This window comes from Hippichthys cyanospilos, chromosome 9, assembly GCF_059441005.1.
Source record: "Hippichthys cyanospilos isolate Australia breed blue-spotted pipefish chromosome 9, RoL_Hcya_1.0, whole genome shotgun sequence".
Lineage (NCBI taxonomy): Eukaryota > Metazoa > Chordata > Actinopteri > Syngnathiformes > Syngnathidae > Hippichthys > Hippichthys cyanospilos.
Genome location: NC_142377.1, coordinates 12719416 through 12746312, shown reverse-complemented (window position 1 = coordinate 12746312; position 26897 = coordinate 12719416). Strand labels below are relative to the sequence as shown.

General features: G+C 39.9%; 2 protein-coding genes across 7 annotated transcripts in view; both read right to left on the bottom strand.

Annotated features, from left to right (window-relative positions):
- The window catches only part of dip2bb (DIP2 acetate--CoA ligase B (putative)b), a 35861-nt gene extending 16768 nt beyond the window's left edge, over window positions 1-19093 (bottom strand). For 2 of the 4 annotated variants that reach the window (XM_088423046.1, XM_088423049.1), the window contains exons 1-12: window positions 18848-19093; window positions 7802-7873; window positions 6534-6686; window positions 4158-4283; window positions 3751-4077; window positions 2223-2369; window positions 2040-2057; window positions 1546-1665; window positions 1197-1394; window positions 574-665; window positions 378-488; window positions 167-290 (exon numbers count right to left, since the gene is read on the bottom strand). In XM_088423046.1, the coding sequence (XP_088279172.1) occupies window positions 167-290; window positions 378-488; window positions 574-665; window positions 1197-1394; window positions 1546-1665; window positions 2040-2057; window positions 2223-2369; window positions 3751-4077; window positions 4158-4283; window positions 6534-6686; window positions 7802-7873; window positions 18848-18932 (1573 nt within the window). In that variant the 5' untranslated portion in view covers window positions 18933-19093. The remainder of the gene's footprint in view (window positions 1-166; window positions 291-377; window positions 489-573; window positions 666-1196; window positions 1395-1545; window positions 1666-2039; window positions 2058-2222; window positions 2370-3750; window positions 4078-4157; window positions 4284-6533; window positions 6687-7801; window positions 7874-18847) is intronic. The other 2 variants (XM_088423047.1, XM_088423050.1) reach the window with 1 other exon arrangement.
- A 692-nt stretch (window positions 19094-19785) lies between these two features.
- On the bottom strand, window positions 19786-26141 carry atf7b (activating transcription factor 7b). 3 transcript variants are annotated; one of them, XM_088423353.1, is made up of 12 exons: window positions 26015-26140; window positions 25364-25425; window positions 25163-25259; window positions 24929-25056; window positions 24654-24800; window positions 24211-24368; window positions 24030-24117; window positions 23795-23914; window positions 23523-23684; window positions 23220-23408; window positions 22183-22288; window positions 19786-22043 (listed from the first exon to the last, which is right to left on the bottom strand). In XM_088423353.1, the coding sequence occupies exons 2-12, from the start codon at window positions 25409-25411 to the stop codon at window positions 21808-21810; spliced, it is 1479 nt and encodes a 492-aa protein (XP_088279479.1). In that variant the 5' UTR covers window positions 25412-25425; window positions 26015-26140; the 3' UTR covers window positions 19786-21807. The 3 variants fall into 3 exon arrangements, with proteins under 3 accessions (XP_088279479.1, XP_088279480.1, XP_088279481.1); XM_088423354.1 differs by having other exon boundaries at window positions 26024-26121; XM_088423355.1 differs by having other exon boundaries at window positions 21924-22070; window positions 26015-26141.
- Between the last annotated feature and the right edge of the window lie 756 nt (window positions 26142-26897).

The following is a 26897-nucleotide window of genomic DNA, read 5'->3' as shown; positions in this document are numbered from 1 at the left end:
CATTGACCATCGACCACAGAAATAGAAATTTGCCCAAATTTGGGATCATTTCCAGCACGTCAGATGTGATTTTCAGTCGACAGGAAGTAAGTAAGAAACAAAGTCTTTTTAAAGCCATTATTAGAACATTAAAATATTTTCGTTAACCAATAAATTATAGACAAACCTTTGAACTGCATTATTTCTCCAGTAGGGGTCTTGGGTAAACCCTTCAGACATATCTCACTGGTCAGCGCCAGGCCCACACCACAGCTACCAAGGAGAAAGCCCACCTGGCTGATGCCTGCATCCTACATGTCCAAAACACACACACACACACAAACATTAACATTCTTAATTCTTAAGAAAGTAGAACATTTGTGGAAGAAACCTATCACCTTGCGGGAGAGCGGCACCTCAATTGGTACAGGTATGACCTCTGCCAGGAGGCAGCCATAGAAGGCCACCCAGAACATCCCAGGGTCGCTGTTGGGGTACACGAGTGCTACCTACAAAGACATAAAATGGACTTTTATAGAGGTAACATCATTTTGTTGAGGACACAATGTTTGTGTGACTCTTTTGTGTCTTCACCCTGTCTCCGGGTTTAAGAATCTGCTCATTTTTGGTGCCCAGCTTGTTGAGGAGAGTGTAGGCAAGTTTCACACTGCGACTCCAAAGCTTCCCTAAAAGATGGAGGGGTGGAGAGTGACAAAATTAAACATTCAAACACACAAAGTACACCCAAGTAGCACAAAAGACTTTTGGATTAAAAGACAACATTTTTAAGTCAGAGTGTTGCATCAACCGTGTTTAATCTATTAAACTTTGGAACTACATTTATATTGGTATCTCTAGGCATTACTTGAATCAGCAAATCCATAGGATAAAATGTCTGCTATTTCTAAAGACTTACACTGTTGTGCAAAGGAGTCACTATAAAACAATTTAGTAATAAATTGCACCATGTTTTCATTAATTTGTTCTTGATTTGAAAAGAAAGCGGTTCTGATCCTGTCTCTTAAAGTATAAAACTACATTTGTTGATACCTGCAGAAACTTTGTTAAAATCTTAAGCTCATTCACTTAGCCCTAATTGAGAATTGCAGGTCTATCTAAAACTATGAGCCATTTTCTTTTAAGTTTTAAACATAATTTGATTACCCATACACTGTAATTATTGCCAATTTTGTGATATTCAATCAATCAGGCCTCACCATAGGTCAGTGTGTAGAGCGGTTTGCCTGTGATGTCTAGCGCTGTGAGGGCGGGACTTTTCCCTTGCGTGGCCCCCCATCGGGCCAACGCAGCTTGCAAGGCTGGCGGCCAATTGCTGACCACCCCCAGGGGCTCGCCCTTAACCGGGATGATCTGGCGGCCTTCTGGCTTGGGTGTGTTGGGATCCGGCTGGGGCACTGAAATAAACAAAACATCAGACTGGCATTTTTACAGTCACAAAAGTGCAAGGCAATAAAGATGAAATAGAATGAAAGTTAAAATGGAACCGAATTGAATGGAACTGGAAGTATAATGAAAATATAATGATCAACAGCTGTAGCATCTCACCTTCGACTATCTCCTCTGAGTCATCAGTGAAAAACTCACTGAGGGGAGGCCTCTTTGGTCTCTTCAGCGTGTTGAGCAGTTGCTGGATCTTTGTGGACACCCTGCTGTTCACTGGAACTCCTACAAGGCATTGGGATATATGGGTGGTGGAGGCTTGGGGTGAATTTGTAGGACATGATCACACACGCACACTCTTGTGCACATAAGAACAAAAGTGTTTGCGCATCGTATTTTCTCACAGTCTGCTGCTTTTCAGCCCATAAAATGTAAGCATTTGGCCTGAATCCGTGTGTCAACTTTGGGAATGAAAAGGCAGCACACCTTGAGTGGGATCACAGGGAAAACGAGGTGAGATTTGGGTCAAGAGTGTTTCGGGACTGGGACTGCATGTCCACCGTGTGTATTGATTTTTGTATGCATTTATTACAAACAATAGGGAGGATTAGGATAAAAACACAAGGCCGCGGACAATATACATGAAGGAATTTCCTTACGCTGGAGATTAATTCTTCCTACCAGCCGGCCAAAAACATGGGACAAGGGCAGAAACAGAGTAAAAGCAGAAAAAAGCAGCACAGTCCGATTAATGGCACAATTGGAATTCAATTGAGAAGGAAAGATTTAGAGCGGCTGCCATACAGCTTTCAAAAGCAAAATGTCTCAAGGTTGTCGATTACCGTCCGCAGTCTCCATCATGCTAGTGCGACTCTGCCCTCGACTCATCCCACGGACCGTAGCGTTGGAGGGCAAGTCAACCCGAGGGCCTCTGGCTGGAAGGACCACTGCGGTCACATCTGGAGGTGGGGCGCTGGTCTCAGGTGGGGCTGCGGATAGTGGCACAAAAAATGATCAGATTTAACACATTCGATCGCATAGAAATATTTTTACAATTTTGTCAGAGTCCAGATTTATTATTTTTTCTCTCAAGAGTTAAGCTGAAGGTACTATATCAGTTAATAAACATTATGTAATAGCATTGGCTTAGTGATGATGTTATGCCACAAGTTTAAAATGGAACATTTAAATGCTTACTGCAGGGGTGATCTGTACTAAGGCACACTCAATTATTTGCAAATGACTAACACAATATCAAGCCAAATTTTAGATATGATTCTGTAGATCCCTCCCCCAAGGCATCTACAGTATATGTTGTCAGAGATAAATTGTCTTTTTGTTGGGACGTTTTTTTCCAGGCTTTTGCTATGTCCTCGGGGCATGGCCATAGACTAGACTTTTTTTTTTCTCTTTCCCCTACCTGACCTTCATGTATCCTTTCTCTGGAAAGAGAGTCCTGTGTGGTGCATCTTGACAGGCCTTGCTTGCCATCGGGCTCTCCGTGTCAGTCAAGTGTATTGTATGTTTTTAGAATGGTTCGTTAGGACAAAATTTCATTGCCTTGTAGTTGTGCACATGTAACGGCAATAAAGATCGATCTGTCTGTCTGTTCATCCGCCCGCCTGCCTGCTCAAATATAAGATTCGATTTGAGATTTTAAGAAATGTAGCAATATAAATATACAGTAGGTATAATACGCAGGAAATCTTTGACATACATTTGCTAATATCAACATAACAGCTTGCACTGAACAAATGCTTTGCTGTGAGAAGGTTCACGATAACTGCTTTCAGTGAAGAAATGCTTTGCTGTGAGAAGGTTGCTGCGAAAAGTTTTCCCAAGCTCAAACCGCAGACAGATGTCACTTCACTTGTGATTAAAAATATCTTGCAGAATGTCTTGCTCCAGTGTTGTGCCATACAAAAACTAATCTTCCACCTACACATGCACACACATATAAAATAAATACACTGGTTTCCGGCCGTGCTTCTCCCCCCAACTGCACTTTTGCCCTTTTAGGGCTGGAACCTTCATGTAACCTTGGGACCTCTGAACAAAATAAAAAGAGACGGTTCGGAAAGACTGTTTCAGAATGCATCAGAACTGTATTCATGCAGTCCTTCTTCGTTCTCCTCATGCATGATCAGAAATGAATGCCTTTTCTCCTTCTTTGTTTATAGTTTTTCACAAATGTCTATTAGGTGAACCTGACAGGAATATATTTTATCTAATTTATTTGATTACTAAATTGTTTGTCATGTGCAATTAGTGCCGTTAAAACACATTTTGCCACTTGCTGATGACTGAAAATAACATCATATGATATTGACATTTAGTTAAAACTGTGGAAAATGTGTTCAGCTGTCTCACCGATGCGAGTGTGAGCCATCATGTTGGTGACGGCGGCAGTGTGCGGCGGCGGCGGCTCGTGCTGGGGCTGGTGCTGCGGCTGGTACTGAGGCTTGTACAGAGGTTGGTACTGAGGCTTGTGCTGAGGCTGAGGCTGGTTGTGAGGCAGCGGCTTGGCTTCTCCGTGGGACAAGGTGGAGGAGGCCGACGAGGATGTAGACGAGCCCTGAGGAGGGCGGTTGATCCAACAGTCGGGGCTTTGCAGGCCGGGATTGGGCAAAGGAGCCGGGACGACCACCGACAACTGCCCGCGCATCGACATCTCGTCCTCAGAGGCCGATGAGGAGTCTGAAATGAAATGGGTGCGCCGTTAGAATAAAAAGAAACTAACTGACATGTTTAAAGGCCATCGTGCCTTCCCGTCCTACCTGGTGGCGTGCGTGTTTCGATGGGGGACGGCACATAGGTGGAACGCCGTTTAGTAGGCATGGGCAGAGCCATCTTTTCTTCTTTATGTTTAGCCAGAGCAGCTTGTACAGCTTCAGAGTGAATATCTGATCAAAGATGAAGAACATATCAATAGAAAATAAAGAGAATATCTATTTCTGTTACAATAATAATCCATTATATTTGTTGTATTGCACCTTTTACACAAACTGCAAAGGGATTGAAGAAACAACAAATGAAAATCTTCTGGGATTGCCGAATAAAATATGCTTAGAGATACCAAGCTTTAAAGTAGCTTTAAAGTACTAAAGTAATAAATGTAAAAAGGAGCTTTCAAGTTTGACAAACAAGATGAGACATTTTCCCCATCTAAATAAGAAATATTTCACAAGGGGTACGTCATTAAAAAAATGATTGAAATTGTTGAGATTGATATTACATTATACAGTACATTATAAACATTTCTTTTCAGTTAGTTGGCTTTCATGCAGCAGTCTATTTTCCAAGAAATGAATACAATTATTATTAATTTAGCTTTGTTTTATCATATCCATAGAAAAATAAAACAAAGATAAAGACTGCTTTATAATCCATTATATTTGTTGTATTGCACCTTTTACACAAACTGCAAAGGGATTGAAGAAACAACAAATGAAAATCTTCTGGGATTGCCGAATAAAATATGCTTAGAGATACCAAGCTTTAAAGTAGCTTTAAAGTACTAAAGTAATAAATGTAAAAAGGAGCTTTCAAGTTTGACAAACAAGATGAGACATTTTCCCCATCTAAATAAGAAATATTTCACAAGGGGTACATCATTAAAAAAATGATTGAAATTGTTGAGATTGATATTACATTATACAGTACATTATAAACATTTCTTTTCAGTTAGTTGGCTTTCATGCAGCAGTCTATTTTCCAAGAAATGAATACAATTATTATTAATTTACCTTTGTTTTATCATATCCATAGAAAAATAAAACAAAGATAAAGACTGCTTTATCCTGTAAAAAAGTAGCTTTGAAAAAGCTTGTGTAAGGTTTGCAATTTATTTTTGTTAAATGATTCGCTGTCAGGGAACGAGCATAAAAAAGGCCGTGTTTTCTGGCTCAGAGCGTAATCACAACAAGAGGAGGCTAACTGTTCATTAACCCACGCACATAATTGCAGATGCTTTCACTTGATGACACCCACAGGCACATTAGAAGGACTTACATGGGCAGCGACGCGTTCACGTAACCCACTCGCTGACAAATAGCATCTACTGACTTTGTTCGCGCATTAAAAACGACATCAAATCCAGCTCACAATTACATAACGATGGATCTTTTGCACACATTTGCGGCAGGAGAGAGGATGATTCCTTTCTTGTCTGGGAGGTTGTAAACAACTTCTCCATGGCAATAGCACGGTGAGGGGTTTCTGGCATGTTTTGCTTTAGTGATGCTGAATCACTACTTTCCATGAGGATACATCAAGGATTTTAATATTCTGTTTGAATACTTGTAGAGCACATTTTCGGTAGGTCTTAACATAATAAGCCTGTAAAGCCAATTGTGCCAGTCATTAGGGCTTTTAACACCCCAGTGGGAGTTAATAAACACTTCTATCCCTATTGTTTCGGAATAAAAAAGGGTCAGTGTGGTATTTGAAAAGTCTTTTTGTCAGAGAAGAGCTTCTAATAAGAAGGGGAATATAAGGACAGCTTATAGGTGTGTCATATCTTCCGTTTGCAATCCACTGCTTAGCTGTCTTTTCCCCCACAGATAAAAATTCCTCTGTTCCCCACAAGGCCTCCTCCTACATGGCCGGAAAGTGATGTCATTTTGCCAAGGGAGGAGCCTCATTGAGGGGGATCCCCAGCTGATAATTTGTCTCTGAGGAAAACATCACTGCACTACTCAAAATTGTAGATCAAAAGTGTGTTTGTGTGTGAAGTGTCACACATTCTCATACAAAAGAATGCTCATGGGCTGAAAAAAGTCCTTGAGTAATATGAACACCTCAGGTAAAAATAAATTTCTTGAGGCATTGTTGTTCTCAACTCCCGATACAAACAACATGTCATTCCAAAATCACATTCAATCGTCAACTTAGGGCACTAAAAAAATGATTTAATTACACTGACTGACATTGACATTGACCTGATGTTAAGCAGTGGTTTAGGCTCCATTATACCTGTGACTAGCATGAATTAGCCAATACCTAGCAGCACTCAAATCTGATACTCGATATTTATGTACTGTATTCTACAGAAAAATCTATTCTGTTAAATATCAGAATACCCCCCTCCCCAAAACAAAAACAAAAAACAAAAACAAAACAATGTTTCTCTTTCATTAAGTTGTACTCCGCACCTGATCTGTATCGGTCATCTCTGGTTCCGCCATTGCGATGTGTCCTACGGGAGCGTCTTTCACGGTAACGGGATGAACTGGAGGGGGGAGGCCCATGGCTGGAAGAAGAACTTGGAGCAGGTGGCTGCACATTGTTTTTCGGGGGCGGCTCCACTGTTCGGAAAACAAAATAAAATCTGGCTTAAAAAACACACATACGCCATCCTTTTGCATACAAATTGGGTTATTTTTGATTCATCTATTTTGAGAGTGAACAATTCAAGTTAATGCATCAATTAATATTTCATTAGGCTGTTAATGCTCTCGCTTATCAATGCACTTCCTAAAGTGCTTTTCTTCATTCAGGTGATGATAACTGCAGTCAATTCCAGCCATTCATATCCTCTCGTGTGAGAGGAATACCGGGAGAAAACACTGAGATGAGATTCGAACCGGGAAGCTATTGACTATAAGACAGATATGCTAGTCACAACCTCAGCAAGCTGCCAAGACTTTGGATGAAACAAACATGAATTCTTTATCATATATTGAATACAATAGAAAATTGTATACCTTCACTTTGTAGAAGCAAATTGGGTAAATTACAATATGACTGCATTTGAAATGTAAGACATTACACTCCTATTGCATTACTTTTATATTACGCTCACTGCCATAACTGGAAATATAGATTAGCCATTCTAAATGTAGCTCATTACACATCCAGGGAAAGGTTGGCTTCAGCATAAAACCAGTACCAATAATTTCATCTGTATTGTAAAGTAAACCTTAGAAGGGCCAATGTGTAAGATTTAGACCGTTTTTCATTCAAAAGAAATAAATTAAATTATTAAAAATGTCAAAAACTACAAATAAATATGTTATAGACTGTTATTAGTAGCAATTGTACAGTGAAAATTAGCGTTAGCTTACTATGTCATTATTGCTAGTTGCTAGAAGTTTCCAAATGTTGGTGAATCCACTGTGGAAAGCGGCACTTTCCACCACTTTCAGGCTAAAAATGCATTTATGCATTACTTTATTCTCATTAGAAACATGTATATATTTTTGGGTGTGTAGAATATTACAATACCGTGTTATAGTAAAAAGTAATGCATTAGAGTAATTTCATTACTTTTGTAATGCATTTCTCCCAACACTGGTTGTTGGTAGATTTGTGATAGCACTAGGGGGCAGCAGTCAACAATGCCAACTCTTACTGTGACGTTTCAATTCTAGAATATATACATTATATATGTAAAGTTGATGAAGAAAACAAAGACATTCACCTGGGGTGCGGATGATGTATGGAGCCAGGAGTTTTGTCCTTTTCTTCTCATAGCCCTTCTGTGTGATGTCACCTGTACAAGAAAAGACATTTTATTTCAATCTTTCGTCAGCAACAAGTGTAAATGCAGTTTTTTTACCATTTGTTCTAGAGTGCGTGCAACATAAATTATAAAACAAAACAAAAAAAACCTACAGAGTCTACAGAGACATGACAAAACCCTCATAAATGGCCTACAGTGTTAAAGATACACCTTAGACAGCTCCACACTTAAATATGAAACATGGGGAAACAAAACAGCCCTAAATTTGGAAACATCCTAAAGAGTGGGCAAAAAAAAAAAAAAAAGATGATTCATTCAGTGATACCCTGAGGAGAAGAGAAAGGCGGGAAACTGAGATGAAACTTTGAGGACACGACAGATGCAGGCGAACAATGCAAGTCATAACAAGGAACTGAGGGCCAAAAAAGGAGAAATGGCTGGAATCTATCATTTCGGAAAATTATTTTTTAATACATTTTTTCAATATGTTAAAAAAAATAATCTTCTCTACTGCCACCTACTGGCTTGGCATGCTTGTATGTGAATTTAAAGAGTACTTATGCTTTTGCGTGTACAGGCAATTTGTTTACACAAACACAGCTATTGGAGGAAGATTTTTTTGCAAGTGAAAAGGGGAGGATTATAAGATTTTGGATATATGTGGACAAGGCCTAAAGCTTACATAAAAAAAATATTTAAAATCAGTAAACATTATTTTCTGAATATTTTCACAAAAGTTTCAAAGTTTTAAGCCTTTAAATAAAATGTTTGTAGGGTTTATTACTGCAAAATGCATTGAAATTGTAACTGCCAAAAATTGAGATTTTATATAATGGCCAAATTGCCCAGCCCTAGTTGATGGCTGTAAATGTATTTTTACACTTGTGAGACATTTTATGAAATATCTGTGCAATGTGTAGTTTTTTGTTGTGGTTCGAGTTCATCATCAAAAACTAATTATTTATTTACACTCCTTTTCATGGGAAAGAACAATTATATGTAGATTTGTACAATTGGGAGTTTGTGTTTGATTTCAGAGGCTTCGCTGTAGCTTACTATAACTGCAGCAAATTTACTGGTATGTCAATTTCTTTCGATGCATGTCTCATGGCTTGTTATAACATGACATGAACACTACACATGAGCTCAGGTTATGACAATCAAGATGAACAAGTTCACCCCCCCAGTCAAACCACAACTTGGAATTCTGGTATGATTTCAGCCGTACAGTAACTTATAAAAGTCAGCCATGTCACATTTTTAAATTTATACCATTATTTCATTCTCACTCATCAGTTATTGTGTTATCATGTATAGTATAGAGGTGTAGAGGGTAAATATTTGAGGAAATAAAGACATATTTATAAGTATGTTCCTTTAGTAGTCAAGGTGATTGACTTTAATTGTTCACACAATGAGGGTACTAGCCTGAAAGCCGACGGTTTAAGGCACGGGGATCATTTTCTCTGAGGAAAAAAATGGAAGAAAGTAAACAGTACCATAAGTAATGCATGAACAGAATGGTTGGCCTAGCTCAGTCACATGATTTATTTTTAGCTCATGTGAACAGGCAGTTTCACTGCGGAAGGGGAGTGGGAGATGGCGTCTTTGTGGGGGGAGGGGCTGGACCAGCATTAAATGAATCTCTAAGTAATCACTCTTCCATCTGGATGAATTGAAATTCAGCTGTACTGTATGCCACTTCATTTAAGGGTATCGTCCGTCTCAGGCAGCTGAAGAGTTAAACAGATTGACAAATTAGCCATAAGAATGGATTTATAAATACAGCTGCTGAATGTGGTCTATACTTGGATGTTGGTCAACCTCCAATTTGTATTTTAGCCATTAAAACATACTAACTGTACAGGAAATGTGGTAACATTAATCGTAATTGTGTACTAGCTTGTGGTGGTTTTGCAAGGTAAGCAGAGCTGCACTGAGCTTTGTTGGATCCAGAGAAAAAAGTTAGCAAACGGCATAGTGGATGATGCAGCGCTTCGTTGTGATTGGCGATGTGTCCATGAGCCACGTACACACAGTACTGAATGAATTTCAGCCTCCATATCTAATAGAAAACTCATTTTCCCCCTCATTCTGCAAGACAACAACTCTGTAACAACTATCAATAATCAGAATTTCCCAAATATAAGACGTGACGAGGCCAAAAGTATGGATAAGTCGTATAAACGTTTTTTTTTTGTTTTTTTTTCACAATTCGAGGACAATTGATCTGTCAGCCACATAAGCATTTTTATCTGCCATATTCGTACTTACAATAAGTAGCGTAATGTTGCAAGCTAGAAGGTGGATGTTAGTTGGCTGTTAGCAAAAAGCCCCTTTTGCTGCTAACAGCAGCTCGTTCTATCTGTGGTTATGAGGGCATTATTTTCAAGAAAAGAAGCGAGCAGACCGAACCACCATCCGAGTCCATCCTTGTTCAAACAAGAATATTGCTAAAATGAAGAGGCTCATGTAAAAGTTATGATGTCTCCAGCTGATTCAGTTGAGAGTGCACCAGTTAGTTTTGAATAATCTACTGGGGTTGAAAATAAGAAGAAAGGTTACATGCTAGGTCATTCTCCCAGGGTGGGGGAGAACGGAAAGCCAAACAAAAACAAACTCGTTGAATGATGTGATAAAAGAATCAATTTGTGTCTACTTGGGAGGCAAAGCGCTTCTCTGCCGGGGTGACGAGGCCCCATCTCGTTAACCCAAATTCCCACAGTGACCGAGTCGCGTCCGCTCTTTAGTCGACAATCAAATTTTTCCAAGCTATAGCATGCATTCATCCCAACCGCAATAGTGAGAGTGATTCCGTTTAATTTTTAACAACCGAAAAGAGAGAAGCTTGAAAGCAGAGGCGTTTTCCAAGGTTCACTCATTGCCCAGCTGAGATGAATTGCATTTGCAGCAACTCTCTCTCCCTCCATCCAGCAGGCACTCAGTCTGAATTATAATTAAGTGCCGACCACTATCCCCCTTTTCTTGCTTTTTTCCTTCATCGCACTCGCTTGCCTTTTCTACAACATGACAAAATCGCATTGGACACCTGCACGGTGAAAAAGATCCGAACACATGCCTGATTTTTAAAGCTGTTATTTCATAGAAAACAGCCTCCCTTTTAGATGACGACATGCTAAGTTGTCTGACTGTGATTTTGGTTTAAAAAAAACAAAAACAAAAAAACGCAACAGACGTAATTTTACGAGAAGAGAGCATGGCCCTCTTTGTTTTGACTGAACCATCGCTGCTTTATTTGCCATACAAAGATCAACTCCCCTTTTTTTTTAACCTTTCTAAGCAACAATCCATGTTGTTGTCAGTGACATTCTGTCACAAGCAGGCTCACACAAGGGCAGGAAAAAAAGTTGACCAAGGCGGTTAAGTCCAAAAAGGTCAACTAAAAATATCCGCCTCAGATTTCCACCAGAACCAAGTTTGCGCCACAGTTTTCTGCATGCCTTTTATGCAGACGTACTCAGTGTTGCAATGGCGAAAAGGGAAAAAGACTTCCCCAATTAACAACAAAATCAAGTGACTGGATGGTTGATGCTATTTGTGTTTTTATGAGAGTAATACATTTTCAATGAAATTGAACAGTTACAGAACAAAAATGTTTTCCTGGATGCTCTGACACAATTGTGTATTTAAATATACAGCATTTTGAGCACTATAATCAGATATAGCAATGATAACGAGGAACAAACTTTCTTTTTATCACCAATAAGTTATGTTCTTTCATAATTGTGAGAAAGGCATCCATGTTGTTGCATTAGAAAACCTAAAAAAAATAGTTTAAAAAACTTTATTTGAGAGGACAATTATTGTTTGATAAAATTAACAATAACATTTGTGCGAGCTGGACATGAGGGTGTGGCTAACTTGCGTTTCAGTCACCATGCTAGTTTCTAAGTGAGCTCAGAAAAGGAATGCAGACACTACATGCATAGTCACACTTACACACGCATGCACTCACGCAAAGGGCCTTGGGGGAGCAGGAAAGGAGTGGAGGGAGTTAACGGAAAATTAGACGTGACTCCACTTTAACTCCTCTGGGCAAGGGCAAACAAGAGGTGTGGCTGACACACCTGACACACTACACTTCACACACATCAACACACTTCAAGCAACCATAGACTCTCACGTGGGAATTTCACACAGGTCACAGCAGCTACAAAAATAAATAAATAAATAAATAAATAAATAACAAAAAAGTGACCCAGACAACACTTGAAGCAACCTATGGGAAGGTCCAAAAGTAAAATGCTGCCATTCTACCTTTTTATTTGTTGTCATGGTCATTTTGAATCATTCTAGTGGCTAGCCAAGCATAGTGTTTAACTATGCAAGAGTATCACTTCCTCATCCATCAGAAACCATCAGGAAGTCTTTCTTGATTTGCTTTTCTTTTCAAAGTAGCATTTCCCTCTAGATGTCATTAGCAATGTGTCGTAGGTGACAAATGACTTCCTGAACCCTATTGTGTGTTACAAATAAACACATTAGCGAGTTACATCTCGACTCTAATCAAACTTTAAAGGAATTTGTTTTTATGTATTCAGTAGATGTAAATTTCAAGAAATGTTAATACATGTATCACAGATCATGAGTAGGGCCCAACTGATTACATTTTTTTTACATAATGTTTAAAAAAAACAACAACAACACTTTCCTTCATGGTTCACAGACGGCATTGCGGCACAATTATGGAGGTTATAAGGACATAATTCTTGTTATATGTTTGTGTTATAACACAAATTACTAGTATATTAGTCGATTGGTGGGGATCATGTTTAAAACATCTATGCTTAATATATGTTGCACATTGTATTACTCTAAGTTATCATTACTAAATAATGGTTAGTGTGCATAAAGGTAAAAACGTTAAAACAATCTGCAAATATCGGATATCGGCCAATCATTTTTGGCTGATGTTTGAAAGGCCATAATGGGCAAATTTAAACAGCCAACCAATTAATTGGTCAGGGCCAAATAGATTTTTTTTAAAAATGCACACAGCCTGACTTTGTGGGCTGAGAGTACACATATCCCCCATTAATAGCCTTGCAAAGCCTTCAATTGCCGACATATCTGACATATGGCTGCACTAATTCAGTGAGGGCTTAAATTCAAAATGTGTATGTAAGAAGGAAGCTGGGGGCTGGGCATGGGCTCCATAGGGACAGACACGCATGCCTGCATTACTTTGTAGTGTTGTACATTGCTCATTAAATGGAATTGTGCTTACTATACTGCAAAAACAATGTCACACAATCAATGAACAACTGCCAGTGTAAGAGCTGTAATAAGAGTGGCTTCCTGTCAAATGTAATAATGATCTGTTGTTATTGAGGCTGTCTGACTGATTATTAGTTTTATTTTGAAGTTGTACTTCATAGCAATGGCAGCAGAATGGCTAGCTTGAGTCCTCGCGACTCCATGTTTATTGGCATCACATAACATCCACGCACAGACAAAAAAAAAGAAGACAAAACATTTATATTCAATCGCTACTTAAGAACGCAAAGAAACTACTAGTCAAAAATGTTGCCATTGTATGATACAGCACAAGTCTCTGGCATTAGCGATCGCCGCTAGCTAACTACATATGTGGTGCATTCAAATGAGTATTTCGTTCTCAGACAATGCCAATGTATGGATACCGGTCAATTGGAGGGGGCCACTGGATTAAAACGCAAATTTCAAAGGGGAGCCAAAAAGAAGGTGAAAAACCAAGAAGCAATGTTGAAAACGGTTAAGTGGTGCCAGCTTAGTGTTCATGCTATTTTCTATTAAATTCACAGTTTTGAAGCGTGAAATACAGAATTACGCTGCAAATGTTTGTTTTGTTTTTTTTCCTCAAAATGCGGGTTCCCGGAGCTATGGAAAAAAATTGACCCCAGGTTCTCGGCACATTGTTTCTCTGTGTACAATCTCCAAAAATAGGAAAATTTTACCAACTGCTCCCAATTTATTGACCTGTACCTAGATATCAAGAAGAAAGATGGGGTGAAATCACTATGATATTTTTCTTAATTACGATAAAAGTTCCATTTAATCACTCTAATAACAGCCAATCTAATAACTCGATTTCCGTTCTAGTGATTGATATGCCGATGAATCCAAATAAAGGATAAACTTGCCGTTGTTATATCCAATTATTACAACATTTATTTATTAATGTATTTCATTTTCATCAGTTACTTACAGGCTTGTGCAGGGCGCTGCATGTGACATTAGAGTCTGTTTCCAAGTTTACATTTTTTCTCCTTTCTGTTGTTCAGTTTTTGGCAGAGCGATTCTCATTTTCAGCTATTGGTTCAGGCCTAACATTTTAATTTTCGTGCCGTGAGTGAATCGCGGCATTTGACCATTTTTAGTCTAGAAGACATGAGTCAGAGATGCGATGAGCCACAAAGGGAGCAGCCAAATGCGAGTTCCAACTGCGAGGTTGCTAAGGCTCCTGCAGTTCACCGTCGAGTTGAAAGTAAGACATTTCAGTGACCCAGCTGACACTGTGCGTTTGCGTGGAGCGTTCATTTAAATTATTCATTCTTTCTAGTCCCCATAGCGTCCATGCAAGCCCCATAATGCCTGTTGTATTTACGTGTGGGTCTCCGTGTTTAAGTAAGGCGAAAATAGACAGTTGAGATGTTAGGTAACACTCTGGATTCATTTCCAAAAACCAGTATGTGCCTGTGTGACATACGGAGAGCAGCAGAGGTCCGCCTGCTGGCCTCGGGCGCCACAGACATCATTTGAGCAGCTCCTGTGCAGCACTTAATGAGCTTTTGAACAGATAGGTGAAATCAGCTTTGCTTTTGCTTGTGTCTTCCCTGGTGCAGACTCATGAACAAAAAGGTAGTTTTTTTTCTGCATCCTATCTGTCATAACAAAAGGGTTATTATTTTGCATTCAATCAGTCAAAGAGCTACTGAAAATAAACCAATAAGGTTTCACTGCCAGTTCAGAAATGCTGTCTGGGCGACACGTTTTGTCATTACGATAACTGGGTCCTCTTGGGATGGACACGGACGGTTTTGTATTTAAACAATTTCTCCCATAGGAAATAACTTAAATAGACATCATGAGTTCCAGAGAAAAACTGATGCCATAACAGAATATTTATTAAATTCACAGACAATGCTCTGAATCAATTAGTCAATAGTGGTTTTATGACCCTCACAACTCTATATTTGTCATGAATCTAATTTTTCCCCTTAGTCATTACAGGGTATTGTGTAAATAAATGTATTAAATGTGGGAATACTGTGAAAATGAATATTTTCCTGCCGAGCTGCAACAATTAATCATTCATCATTTTGAATTTAGTATTTTCCAAGCTTTTCGATTTTCAGTCTCCTAACAGTAAATAAGATTTGGTTTCTGTAGTCTTCCATATAAGCATAATTATTATCTCTGTGTTGAATCAAAATTAACAATTTGCAAACACCTGATTTTACTCTGGAAAAATGTTTCTTATTTTATTAAATGTCATGTTTTTCAACAACAACAAAAAAAATCAAAATTTGATTTTCAAATGGAATTCAATGATTAATTGACAGATTCATCAATTATTAAAACAATAGTTAGTTGCAGCCCTACTTACCGGTTGCAATGAAAATGTGCATGTCAAAAGGTCAAGGAGTGTTTTTTTTTTTTAAGTTTTTATCCTGATCGCACTCGGCCATGCTCTCAGGCAGAAAAGTTACTTCATTTTTTTTTACAGTTTGACTTCAGCATTTTAATGTGAAGCTTCGAGCTGTTTCACTTTGTTTTGTTTGGTTAGGATAGTTAATATTTGATTGCAGACATGGAATTTGAATACCTGGAATGTTATTTTTGCAATTTTGGTGTTTCCGATGACAAAACCCACTTTCTGAAAGAGTATCTACCAGTGGTGGATTGTCAGGGCCAGCAAGTCCTTCTCTGCTGGCCTATTATAACCTGACATTATCATAACTATAATAATTAAAATAACTATGATAAAAGTCCATTTCATTTTAATTTATTTTTACTAAATACATATATTTTATACATTCAATTATACTCCATATTCTATTCTATGATAAGTTGAATTGCTGATGCGGGTTTATTGATGCATAAATGCTCCGGAAAAAAGCTTGTGTAGCCCAGTAACACATACGTGTACTTCTGAGGGGTTGAATGACTGAAGGCCTAAGTGTGAAGACTGCCACTGGTATCAACTGCCACTGGTATCGACTATCTTAAAAATTAAATTAAAAAAAAAAATTGTCCCCAACAAGAACTGCTTTTCTCACGGGATTCGTTGGCAACATTTAATGGTAAACCTGAGGACAAACGTGTGAAAAAAGTATTAAAAAAAAAAAAAAAGGAAAGAGTGGAAGCAGATATATAAGCAGACATATATAAGCCTCTGCGGTGTCATGGTGGTAGTTGCAAGAGATCCGTCGCATCCCGGCCCAGTGTGGCAGGCTTGTTGCCCCCTGATGCTCTGTGACCTAGATTAAGAGACGCAGCCAGGACCGTAATCTCTCGTTTCTCCACCCCCCTTTAGTATGGAACAGGCTGCTAACGGGGAAAAAATAGCCTTTCAGCTATGAATTTAAATGTTATGCTAACATGCAACTGGATAACAAAATTGTTCCTATTTTCTAACCCTAACCCTAGAAAAATGAACAACTGATGAACAATTGAGGATGCATCTCACAGTGGAAATGATAAATCTTCCTTCTACAGCCTCCAAAAAGCACCATCAAAAATTTTTGGAACCTACACGCAAGAAGTCTGCGGTCTACGCAAGCTTGATGCTTTTTAAGATACGCCAGCTAGCTAGCAATGAACTCACCTCCACAGCAACATATACAATACACTTCTGACAAGTTATGGTTCTCACATAAAGGTTACAAGGATGGATGGACAAAGTAATGCTAAGTGCTAAGATAACTTAATATTGATATGTAATAGTTTTAACAACGGAATTAAGTCCTTAGGTGATCAAGTACCATTTTCACAGAAGTCAAGCTCGAACTAAAAATCACACTTAAAACGACATTTGAGTTTCTTTTCACAACAGAGTCCAGAGTTTGCTAACAAGAAAACTGCTTCACTATGCTTCCTATTTTTTTAGCCTTGAACTAAGGACAGTTGTATTGCCCGTCTGCATTTGTTGTTTGCATTTGTGTTCAAATATCCGTTGCTTAAAGGGTTATATCAATGAAAGCGCTTGTTTTTTTGTCCCATTATTTGTAAGGTGTAATTGTAAGTATCGCCAGGGCTCTCAACCGTAATGTCTAAACAATCAAGTGCACAAATGCCATGAGGGTTGCACGCTACCAAGTTGAGCAGCTTTAACGGCTGTGGCTCACAGCTCGAAATTCCAGTCCGACTCAATCACAAAGTCTTTGATCCCCTCAATGGCGTTCTTTGTGTCCTTGCAGTCAAAAACTTTAAAGTGGGCGGTGTTTCTCTCACACACATACACACAAACTACTGAAAACAACCGTTTCTGTGCTGTGTATTTCCCTCTGCTTGTTAGAGAAGGAGTCCCAGTTCAACCAACAATGGGAGGATTGTTTCCGAAAAAAGATATCCATGAGAGAGCTCTGGACTTATTGGAAGGCCAGATGCTGCTCGGCCAGTCCTGAGCGAAGCACGCCACTGACGCATTTGACACTTGGGGAACATGTGGCAGCACGGCCGGGGCATCTGGACAGCGCGGAGCCTTTGGTGTAATGTTGCAAGCAAAGACACAGACGTCAGCTTCTGAGCGCTGGGACGGTCCCACTCGGGGAGTCACCTTACTACTCGATCTCCAGCCTGAAAAGACTGAAACCGTCACCAACTGAGGCTCATTCTCACATGCACTTTCCCTTTAGTTCTCCGATTTCCTTGACATTTTGAGGTCAAGTTTTCTTCTTAATTAGACAAATACATAACTTGACTACGTTTAGAGTCTGGACAATACTTTTTTGAATGTAAATAGTTCATGGATCGGTCATTTACTTACTCATTTCCCAGAAACCTTTGCAGTGACCAACATCATATTTATCCACCTTAGGAAGCAACTATTTTGCCACTTGCTGTCAACTAAAAATGACATCACAGGTAATGACCAATCACGGCTCAGCTTACAAATACCACATGACCGCTCAAAAACAGGTACTGTTTTCACAATACAGTACTAGAAAGGCTTCCGGAGAGCACAAATACGGAACCAGTCAGTGTAGTGTAGTATTCGACATCTTTGACAGGCACCGTCAACACTTTGATTTGACACAAGCAAGCAAAACAATGCCAATGATATCTATTTACAGCCAATCCCTGTATTTAATATCAAAACACCGTTGAAAATCAACAAACAGTCCAATTTACATTTCAATGAGTGCATATATGATGCAATAATATTTTCCGTTGCATGTAAGTGTTCTAGGACGGCAATCCCTCTTGCAAAACACTACCAGTGGGCCCCATTGCTGGGCTCTCCATGCCAAACATGACATTACTCATCCACCCTCGGGCACCTGAGAGCTGCAGAGCACCAATCAGGCTGCTGCACCGTGATTCACTGACTTGCATAACACCACCACCATATTCCATTTTGTTTCCTCGCACTCAAACAAGCAAGCCTGCTGTTTCTGCAGCGCATTCAGGACGAAGATGAGCTGTGAGCTGCATGCAGCATCACGACTGAAGATGCATATGCATACAGTGCATGTAAAGATTTATGGCGTCCACACTCAAGGCCCCCCAAGTTAACTCACTTGACCCATTTTCTCTGACATAAGTGCATGATGTAGCTGTGCGGTTAAACGCGGACACAATAAGGGAAACGACATGCTATAAAGATAGAATTTCCTGTCCAACTGCAACACCAACATACAGTAATAAACAGCGATAATTAAATTTGATGCTACAAAAGCTAATGTTTAAAAAAAAATTGAGGAAAAATGGTAATTGAGTTCGTATCCAAAGGCAACACTACACCTGCTGAACATGTACCTCCTGAGAAATCCGCCTTACCTTCGGACAGCTCCAGGTCCAACTCCGCCAGCTGGTCCCTGACCTCTTTTGGCAGAGCCGACAACTCGACGCCGCGGTCGGCCATGACAGGAACCTTGAGCAGCCTGCGGGGTGTTCGTGATATTTCGGCCGACGATGGATACAGTCCCGCATGAAGATGGCGAGAAGGACTCAAGAGGCTGCGGCGGCGGCGGTTACTCCATCCCCGAGACTCCCGGACACCGCCATGACTACTGAGGAAGCTGGGGAACAAGTCGACGTTCGCGATCACGTGACCTAGCAAAACACTCGCGGTGCAACGGGTTTGGAGTACCCTCTAGTGGTGACTTTCTCACATAGCAAACACCGTTGGAACGAAAAATCCTGATTGGACTGTGCAACCGCGATTAGTTACGTCTTCGTTGGACAATTACTGTACTTTTATATTTATTCTACAAATGGACTCTTTTTATTTCACGGCATTTATTTTGGCTGCACTATTTCGAGGAGTGGTCGATGTGTGTGTGTGTTTATAAAATGTCAGTCTTTTTTAATGGTATTAGTGCACAAAAAGTAAGTTTTTTATCAGATTAATTTGAGACAAAGTATTCATTTTGACCGCTGAAAATGGCCAAAAGAGTGGACCATCCCTTTAACTATATTGACTGTTTTTGTACAATTTAAATACAATTCATCATCTTCACAACTTGAACTGGGCCGCAATAACTACAGGTAGGTCAGAGCAAGCCAAGCTTGACTAGCAAACAGCTAGTTGACCCAAAACTAACATTTATCATTGGTGATGTCAGTTTAGTATACGTTTGCACAAATAAAAACAGCTTCAGTTTTCTGAATGTTCCAACAAAACATAATTAAAAAGGACATGTTCCATCTTTTTTTGTAGATTCTACAAAGTTGAATTAGTTGAGAGCCTAACGCAAGATAAAAACATCAAGATGAACCTGTCTTTTTCCATTAAGTTATTTTATTTGCCCAAGACAATGATTTCAGACTATACACAAGTAGTTCTCCCATCTTGAGGCCTGAGAATTTGAGAAACTCCCTCTGAACAAGTCTTTCCTGGAGATATATGTATGTGGTTCAACCTCTATTAAATAGATGCAAAACTGGTTTAAAAAAAAAAAGGAAAAAAGGGGGAAAAACACATAAACGACGACTTTAAAAAAACAACTGAAACGAAAGACAGGATGTTTTAAAGGAGACAGTGAAAGGGAAAATAAAAGGAGTCTTGGAAGAAGAATGCGGTATAAAATGATCTCCAATTAAAAACATAATTCAAAAGAAGCACCTTGCAGAACCACTTTTGTCTACTTCACAATACAAAACTGCTTTTCAAATGTTGCAAAGCACTCAGCAAATCTGTACTTCTCCACAAACATGCATAACCACCAAGCTCATTCATTCAAAATTACACACATTCACATTTTCTCTGGTCAGCTGCATCAGACCACACCCTCACTCTCAGCGGCTTGGCTAAACACAAAAAAAACATTGATACTTAATAGAAAAATATATTGCACTAGTCGTTCCTCAAATGAAATGCCGGGGAAATGGCTTAATATCTGGTTGTTTTTCTTTTCCATTTTAAGGGGTCATCAAAAGCTAACCATTAGGACGCAGTGATGTTATAAAAATTCCTAAAATGCAGAGCAATAAATTGACGCAGTGACAAAAAGTGGTAGACCTCAACTTTGAACAATCCATGCAGTCATAGTTTGATATTTTTTTTAAATTCATCATGTCGATTGGAGGCTGGTAAGGGGGGAAAAAAGGAAAAGTGGGGGAAACATTTGTCACCCACTATACAAACGTTTTTTTTTTTTTGAGGAACTCAAAATAAAAAAATAAAAATAAAAAAAGCCTGCCAAAAAAAAAAACAACTCCCCAACTGGATTAGACTAGACAAACCGGTAGAAGTCATCCATTGGATAATTACTGCAGTGATTAAAAGGTTTCAGCTGGCAACATTTTTTTAACTGTACCATATGCAGTGAGAAATGTTGGAAGGTATGTTCATTGTGAGTGGAAATGACAGCACTCTGTTTAAGGGAGGGGTGAATAATTTACCTGGATTAAGAACTGCCAAACACAAATTCAAACAATTGTGGTGAATCACCACATTCCAGGAAGAAAAGTGGTGAAAGTGCAATGATGTAAATATTTAGTGGATCCAAATAGTAACTAAAAACAGTAAAACCCATGGTTATCTCGAGCAGAGAAAGTTTTTTTCCCCTCTGCGTGAGTCTGTAATCTTTGGGATGTACAAAAGAAGACCGAAATAGCAGTTTTATCTATTATTATACGATAGATAATAATGTAAGCAAATAAATGTTACTTTTGAGGTGAATGAAAATGAATGTTTAGAACATTGCATAAGCTATCAATTGCCAAGTCAAGATATTTAAAGCTAAAGGCCATCAAGCCAAATATGACTGTTTTTTTGAGGGGGGTGGGGTGAAGGAGGTTGTTTATGGGGTGGGATAAAGAAATGAAAAAATGCAAAGTAAGATGCCACAAGAGCCTGCAACAAGCCAGATAGGTCACGGGAAGATCGCTGCATCAGTACATGACGGTTTGAGCGCAACTATTCAGGCCAGTGAATGATATTGCAGTCAAATATTCAGTCAGATGCATCAAAGCCTGCTTTGTGGGTCACGCACAGACAGGCACTGAATTTTGCGTGGAACTCAAGTGATCAAAGACTGATGAAGATTTTTCGTTCGTATTTTTCACTCAAATACAGGATGTGACCGAAAACTCTGCAGAGTGTGTTCCCTATTTACATACACAAAGAGGAGAAGGGCGAGGAGGCCTGATGACGTGTCTTTGTGTGATTATCAATGGCCGTGAGGGAAGGAGAAAGGGGGGGGGGGGGGGGGCGCTTCCTCCGTCTAACACGTGGCACCAGCCCAGCCTCGATAATGCCACTCGAGTTTATACTGGCTACCTGCGTCAGCACATCATCTCGGGGTAGGTTGGGACTGCGTCGCCATGACGACCCCTCCCGGCTGGCCCGATCCCATGCCGGCCAAGACGGACATGGCCACCGCCTCTGCGGCGCGGACGCTCATGCCGTTGATAGTGGGGCCCGGGCTGGAGGGCGGGGCCGAGGGAGAGGGCCCATGCTGGATGACGGCGGCTGGGGATCCCATGGGTTCGGCTGATATCTCCCGGGACGCTTCCTCTCCTCCTGCGACTGAAGGCAGAGAAAGAGACATTCACCCTTAGAGAGGTGAGCGAGTGAGGACACATTAGATGGATGAGATGATGGATGCCGCCGACACAACACGTACAACGCTGCATGACTGATGCGTTTGGTTTTGCACAAAGCTTACCTAAGAAAGCAGCTTTCTTCTGCATAACAGTGACGGGACAATCTTTGTGGGCGAGGAGGAGTTGCTTCAGCTGAGCCACCTCATTCCTTAGGAGAGTCACTTCATTCTGGCAGCAACACAAAGGCAAAGAAAAACTATGATCATGAGACATGACTAACAAATGACATTGAATATACTGTGTCCCACAAATGCAGTGTTTCTGAGGTGACGATAGGTCAGATGTTCTGTGAAATTTAGGTTCTGTTGACTATTCTGAGCCTGTGGATGTAAAACTAAATATTTCTCATGGCATTGCATCTGCATTTTTTTCCTTCAATATATGTCAGTGGCTCTCACAAATTTTTCACCAAGTATTGCAAAAAAAAAAAAAAAACAACTTCCCCAAGTTCACAAACATTAAAATACAGTAGGCCTAAAAATTCATTAAAAAATGAGGCAGTGATTTGCTTCATGATTAACATCAAGTCAATCCAAACATTGGCCACTTGCTGTCGACTGAAAATTACATCACATTTGCTCAGGGCTCAGGTGATTACCAATCATGGCTCTGAGTTTGGTCACATTTGTTACTTGAGTCCAAGCAACTGTGATGTCATTTTCAGTTGACAGGATGTGACAAAATGGCGACCTCTTGAGATTAATCAAAAGAGGTGGATTGCGCCGCTCAATTTATAATCCACAATTATAATAATAAGCACAACACCATGCTTGGACAAGTGGGACTGCGTGGAACATATTGCTGTAAAGATATTTTTGTCGGGGTTGACTTCCCTTTAAACGTTACAAAAAGGCAATGCAAGACACATCATGCAGTTTGCATAACACTAAAACAGTAGCTGTCAAACATTTTCCAAGACTATGAAACGGGAATACTTCAACCATTCAATAAAAAGCTTAAAAAATATATTTACTCAAAGGCTTCGGTGGCCGGAATGTATGCACACAGTCATATATATTAAAGATATCTTGATACTCTGAGCGCTCTCATGCGTTAAAAGTCAGCGTTCACATTTACCCTCCGCAGACTGAACGCTCACCGTCAGAGAGACATTCATGCTGGCAAGATCATCCGCCTTCTTTTCCAAAGAATTCACCCACAACTTTCTCTTCTGCCTGCAGCGTGAGGCAGCTGCTCGGTTCCTTTCTAGAAAACGCTGCCTCCTCTCATCGGGGTCCATCTCTGAGGCTCGTCGCCGCCGGCCTCCAGTTGGCTGCGCAGGAGACACCTGGGGATGAAGATTGCCTGCATGAGAATTGTGTCAACTAGGAAGCTCTGTTTTATAATACAAAAGTTCCGAGAATTATTGAGTGGCTCACATTGTTGGAAGATGGCTTAGTACCTGTGGTTGGGCAGGTGACGGTGCATCTGAATTTTGAGTAGGCTGCTGGCTCTGTTCCTGCTTCTGGGGGACAGCTGGGAAGGATCCTGCCCCCCCTCCGCCGACGCCACCACTACCCTCATGCACTCCTGAGCTTTGATTACTTAGGGCTGCCTTTAAACGCTGCAGAAAAAAATGTCAGACTTCCAATGAGTTATGTTAATACCCCAGAGTTAAAAGACCAGAAGAACAGCTGACATCTTAATTGAGTGGGCTCGTCTGATTCATCTTACCATCTTGGTCTCGGATTGCAGATGATAACCTGATGGAGAGGATGAACCACTGCTGGCCCCTCCCACTGGGGGTCCTGGGATGCCTGGGATGTTGGGCACCGAGTTCCCAGGCCTCGCCAGCTTTACACAGAATCAAAAAACAAAGTTAGGTGCTTCAGAAAGGATGAAGTACAGCATAAAAAAAAACGTAAAAAATAATTGTTTACTCTGAATGTCTACATTGAAAAAGACTTACCGATATGACTGTTGTCACCTTCGGCAGTAGAGGAACTGCTTGCCCATTTGCGAGGTGCCTTATGAGGGGATACGAGCTTGTCGGTGAGCTGCGGACAAGACAGTGTAACGACTAATGAATTGGAATTCTTCTAATGTTCACCAAATATGTTGTAATCCAACACAAAGAAACATAAGTTTACCTGAGTTGTCGATTGGAGGGCGGCGCCTGCGTGATGACCGACGTCGGGGATGGCAGCGTAGGGTGTAGAGGATCATTGCTCATGTGTAGAGGTAAAGAACCTGGGCGCACAATGGTTGGGGTCGGGGCAGAACTTGCCACTGGCTTTGTCAGAATCTCCTGGTGTCAAAAAAAGACAGTAGCATTGAATTTATCTAAATGAGTGGATGATTTCAGATCTTTATTTCTACCTCCCTTTACCAAGAGATTTGTTATGTCTAATTAAGTCGTCCAGGTAATAGGTGACAATGTTGAAAAGGGCTTTTGAAATAATTTCTTTTCGTTTCATTCAACAAATAAAAAAGACTCCTGTAGACTTACGACCACTGTAAATCTTATTCAGTATAAGTCTATTTACGACTGTATGAAAAGCAGAGTTTGTGGCTATTGAGTTTTGCACCTTACCCTTGAGTCTTTACTTATATCTGACATGCTAGAGGAAGAATCCGGACTCTCAGGAGGAGAAGAATCCACTTCTAAAGGATCTTCATCTTCTTCTTTTGGGGCACATTTTGTTTGTGAAGTCACACATTGTGTTTGTAATGTTGAAACCTTAGAAGGGTGAAAAAAAAAGATGAACATGCGATTACAAATGATTCACTAAAGAAACTGATCCTTGCTTTTTATGTCAATTTAGGGAAACTAGCATGAAGACAATGTATTTTCATTTTCATTCTCACTGTGTTTTTTGTCCTGTGCTCCTCTTCCTGTACTTTACAAAAGTCATGTTCAAAGGAATTGGCCAGGTCATTAAAAAGCCCAACTTCCTCACAGTTCTTCAGGAAGCGTGTGGGTGTGGGGGTCTGGTCTGATGGGGGTTTAAGTAAAAATAAAAAACAAACAAACAAGAAGAGAATTATGACTTAGGTCAAGTTTTATATAGTATGTAATAGCGGAGACTTAAATGTCATCACCTGCTATAATAACAGAATCTGTTCTAGCAGGGCCAAATTTCAATGTCATTTCATGTTTGTGCTTATGCACAGAAAGATGATCTTCATTGGTGAATCTCTGCATTAAAGAAAAAAGCAGAATACAAAATGGCAATGAATTATTTTAACCTTGCAACACATTTGTATTTGAAATCGCACATAAAGCATGAAAGATGAAATTACCTGCCCACATCCAGGCGCGGTGCAGACAAACGGGCGGTCATCCCCCATCTCTGACAGACGTTCTATATAAAAATTCAAAATGCATCACCGGTGTAGACAGCGAAATGCTCACACACTTGACCGTCTTCTGTCGAACTACGGTAGCCGAGGCGTAAAGTCCGGGACGGTGATAAAGTGATTACCACACACATTAGAACTTCATATCGTACAATGACAAGATGGTAGTGTTAATATGTATGACGTGTAGCAAGTAGGTCTTTAAAAATGGTGGGGAGTTCACATCATGTGCCAAATCTATGTCTAGATTTGGACAGGCCCAGGGCTAACATACGCTCCTTTGACAGAAATATCGTTACTGGGAACGTGAAAAGCACCATCGTGGACACTAATAACCCATGACCGGAGATCTACTAAGCAATTATAGTTGCCAACAATTATTCCGTTTAATTCCGTTCATGGTTCTTAGTTGACAAAACGTCAGCTAGGAAATGCTAACAACTAGCCTACGTTTGTTAGCTTCGAGGTCTCGCGGAACATAGCAGCCAAGTTAACCACTGAACGTGAGCACACTTGTAAGATGACATTGACACAAACATACATATAAAACACATTTATTTTAAATATAGCATACGCCCAGATTCAAACGCTCACCAGGCTCACCCGACGTTCGAGCAGAGCCTCGTCGCTCCCCTCCCTGCTCGGTCCGGACACCCAACGCTGCGGCGCTGTAGTCTCCTCGTTGTTGACACTTGACATTCCCATCCTCAATCTCGCGAGAGTTACAACCCCAACCCAGAATGTTACGTAAGCGGATCGCCGCGAGGGCAAGTAAACACCATCCATTGACTGCATTAGCAGTTCAACGTACATTTACAGATAGTAAAAAAAAAAAAAAAAAAAATGACGTGACACGTTTGAAACATTACTCATTCATTGGTGTACCCAAAATCATACAGTGTTGAAAGTACATACGTTCAAAGTTTAAAAAAAATATTTTCATACATCGAGCTCCAAAATTAAACTGATGAATGCCTTGCCAGTGTGTAATATTAATTTACAAATGCTTTATATAATCACGTCTTTAACCAAAAGCCAAAATGAATTATTCAGAGATAATGCGATACACTTGTAATAAAACAATAAGGCACTTGAGGTTGCTGTTAACGTTTGAATCCCAAATCATGAACACAAAAAAATATCAGGCATGTTTCTCAACACACTTATTTTTGAAATGTTGCAATTCCAAATGGTCCAACTGCATTAACAAAACCTATGCTGTCAATACATGGGGGGAGGGGGCTTACCACGATTTGATAAGATCATAATAGTCAACTGAAGTACACTAAAATATCTCCGCGAACATCCATTACCATTTACAAATATTCAATAAAATCTGAAGTTAATCTCTGAATAACATACTCTAAATGTCTATTACAGCAAAAACAAACAAAACTCTTAAGATACTACACAAAACAGTGGTACGGCACTAAAACATTCATTCAACAGTCATAAATCATTGGCTACTTAAATCAAA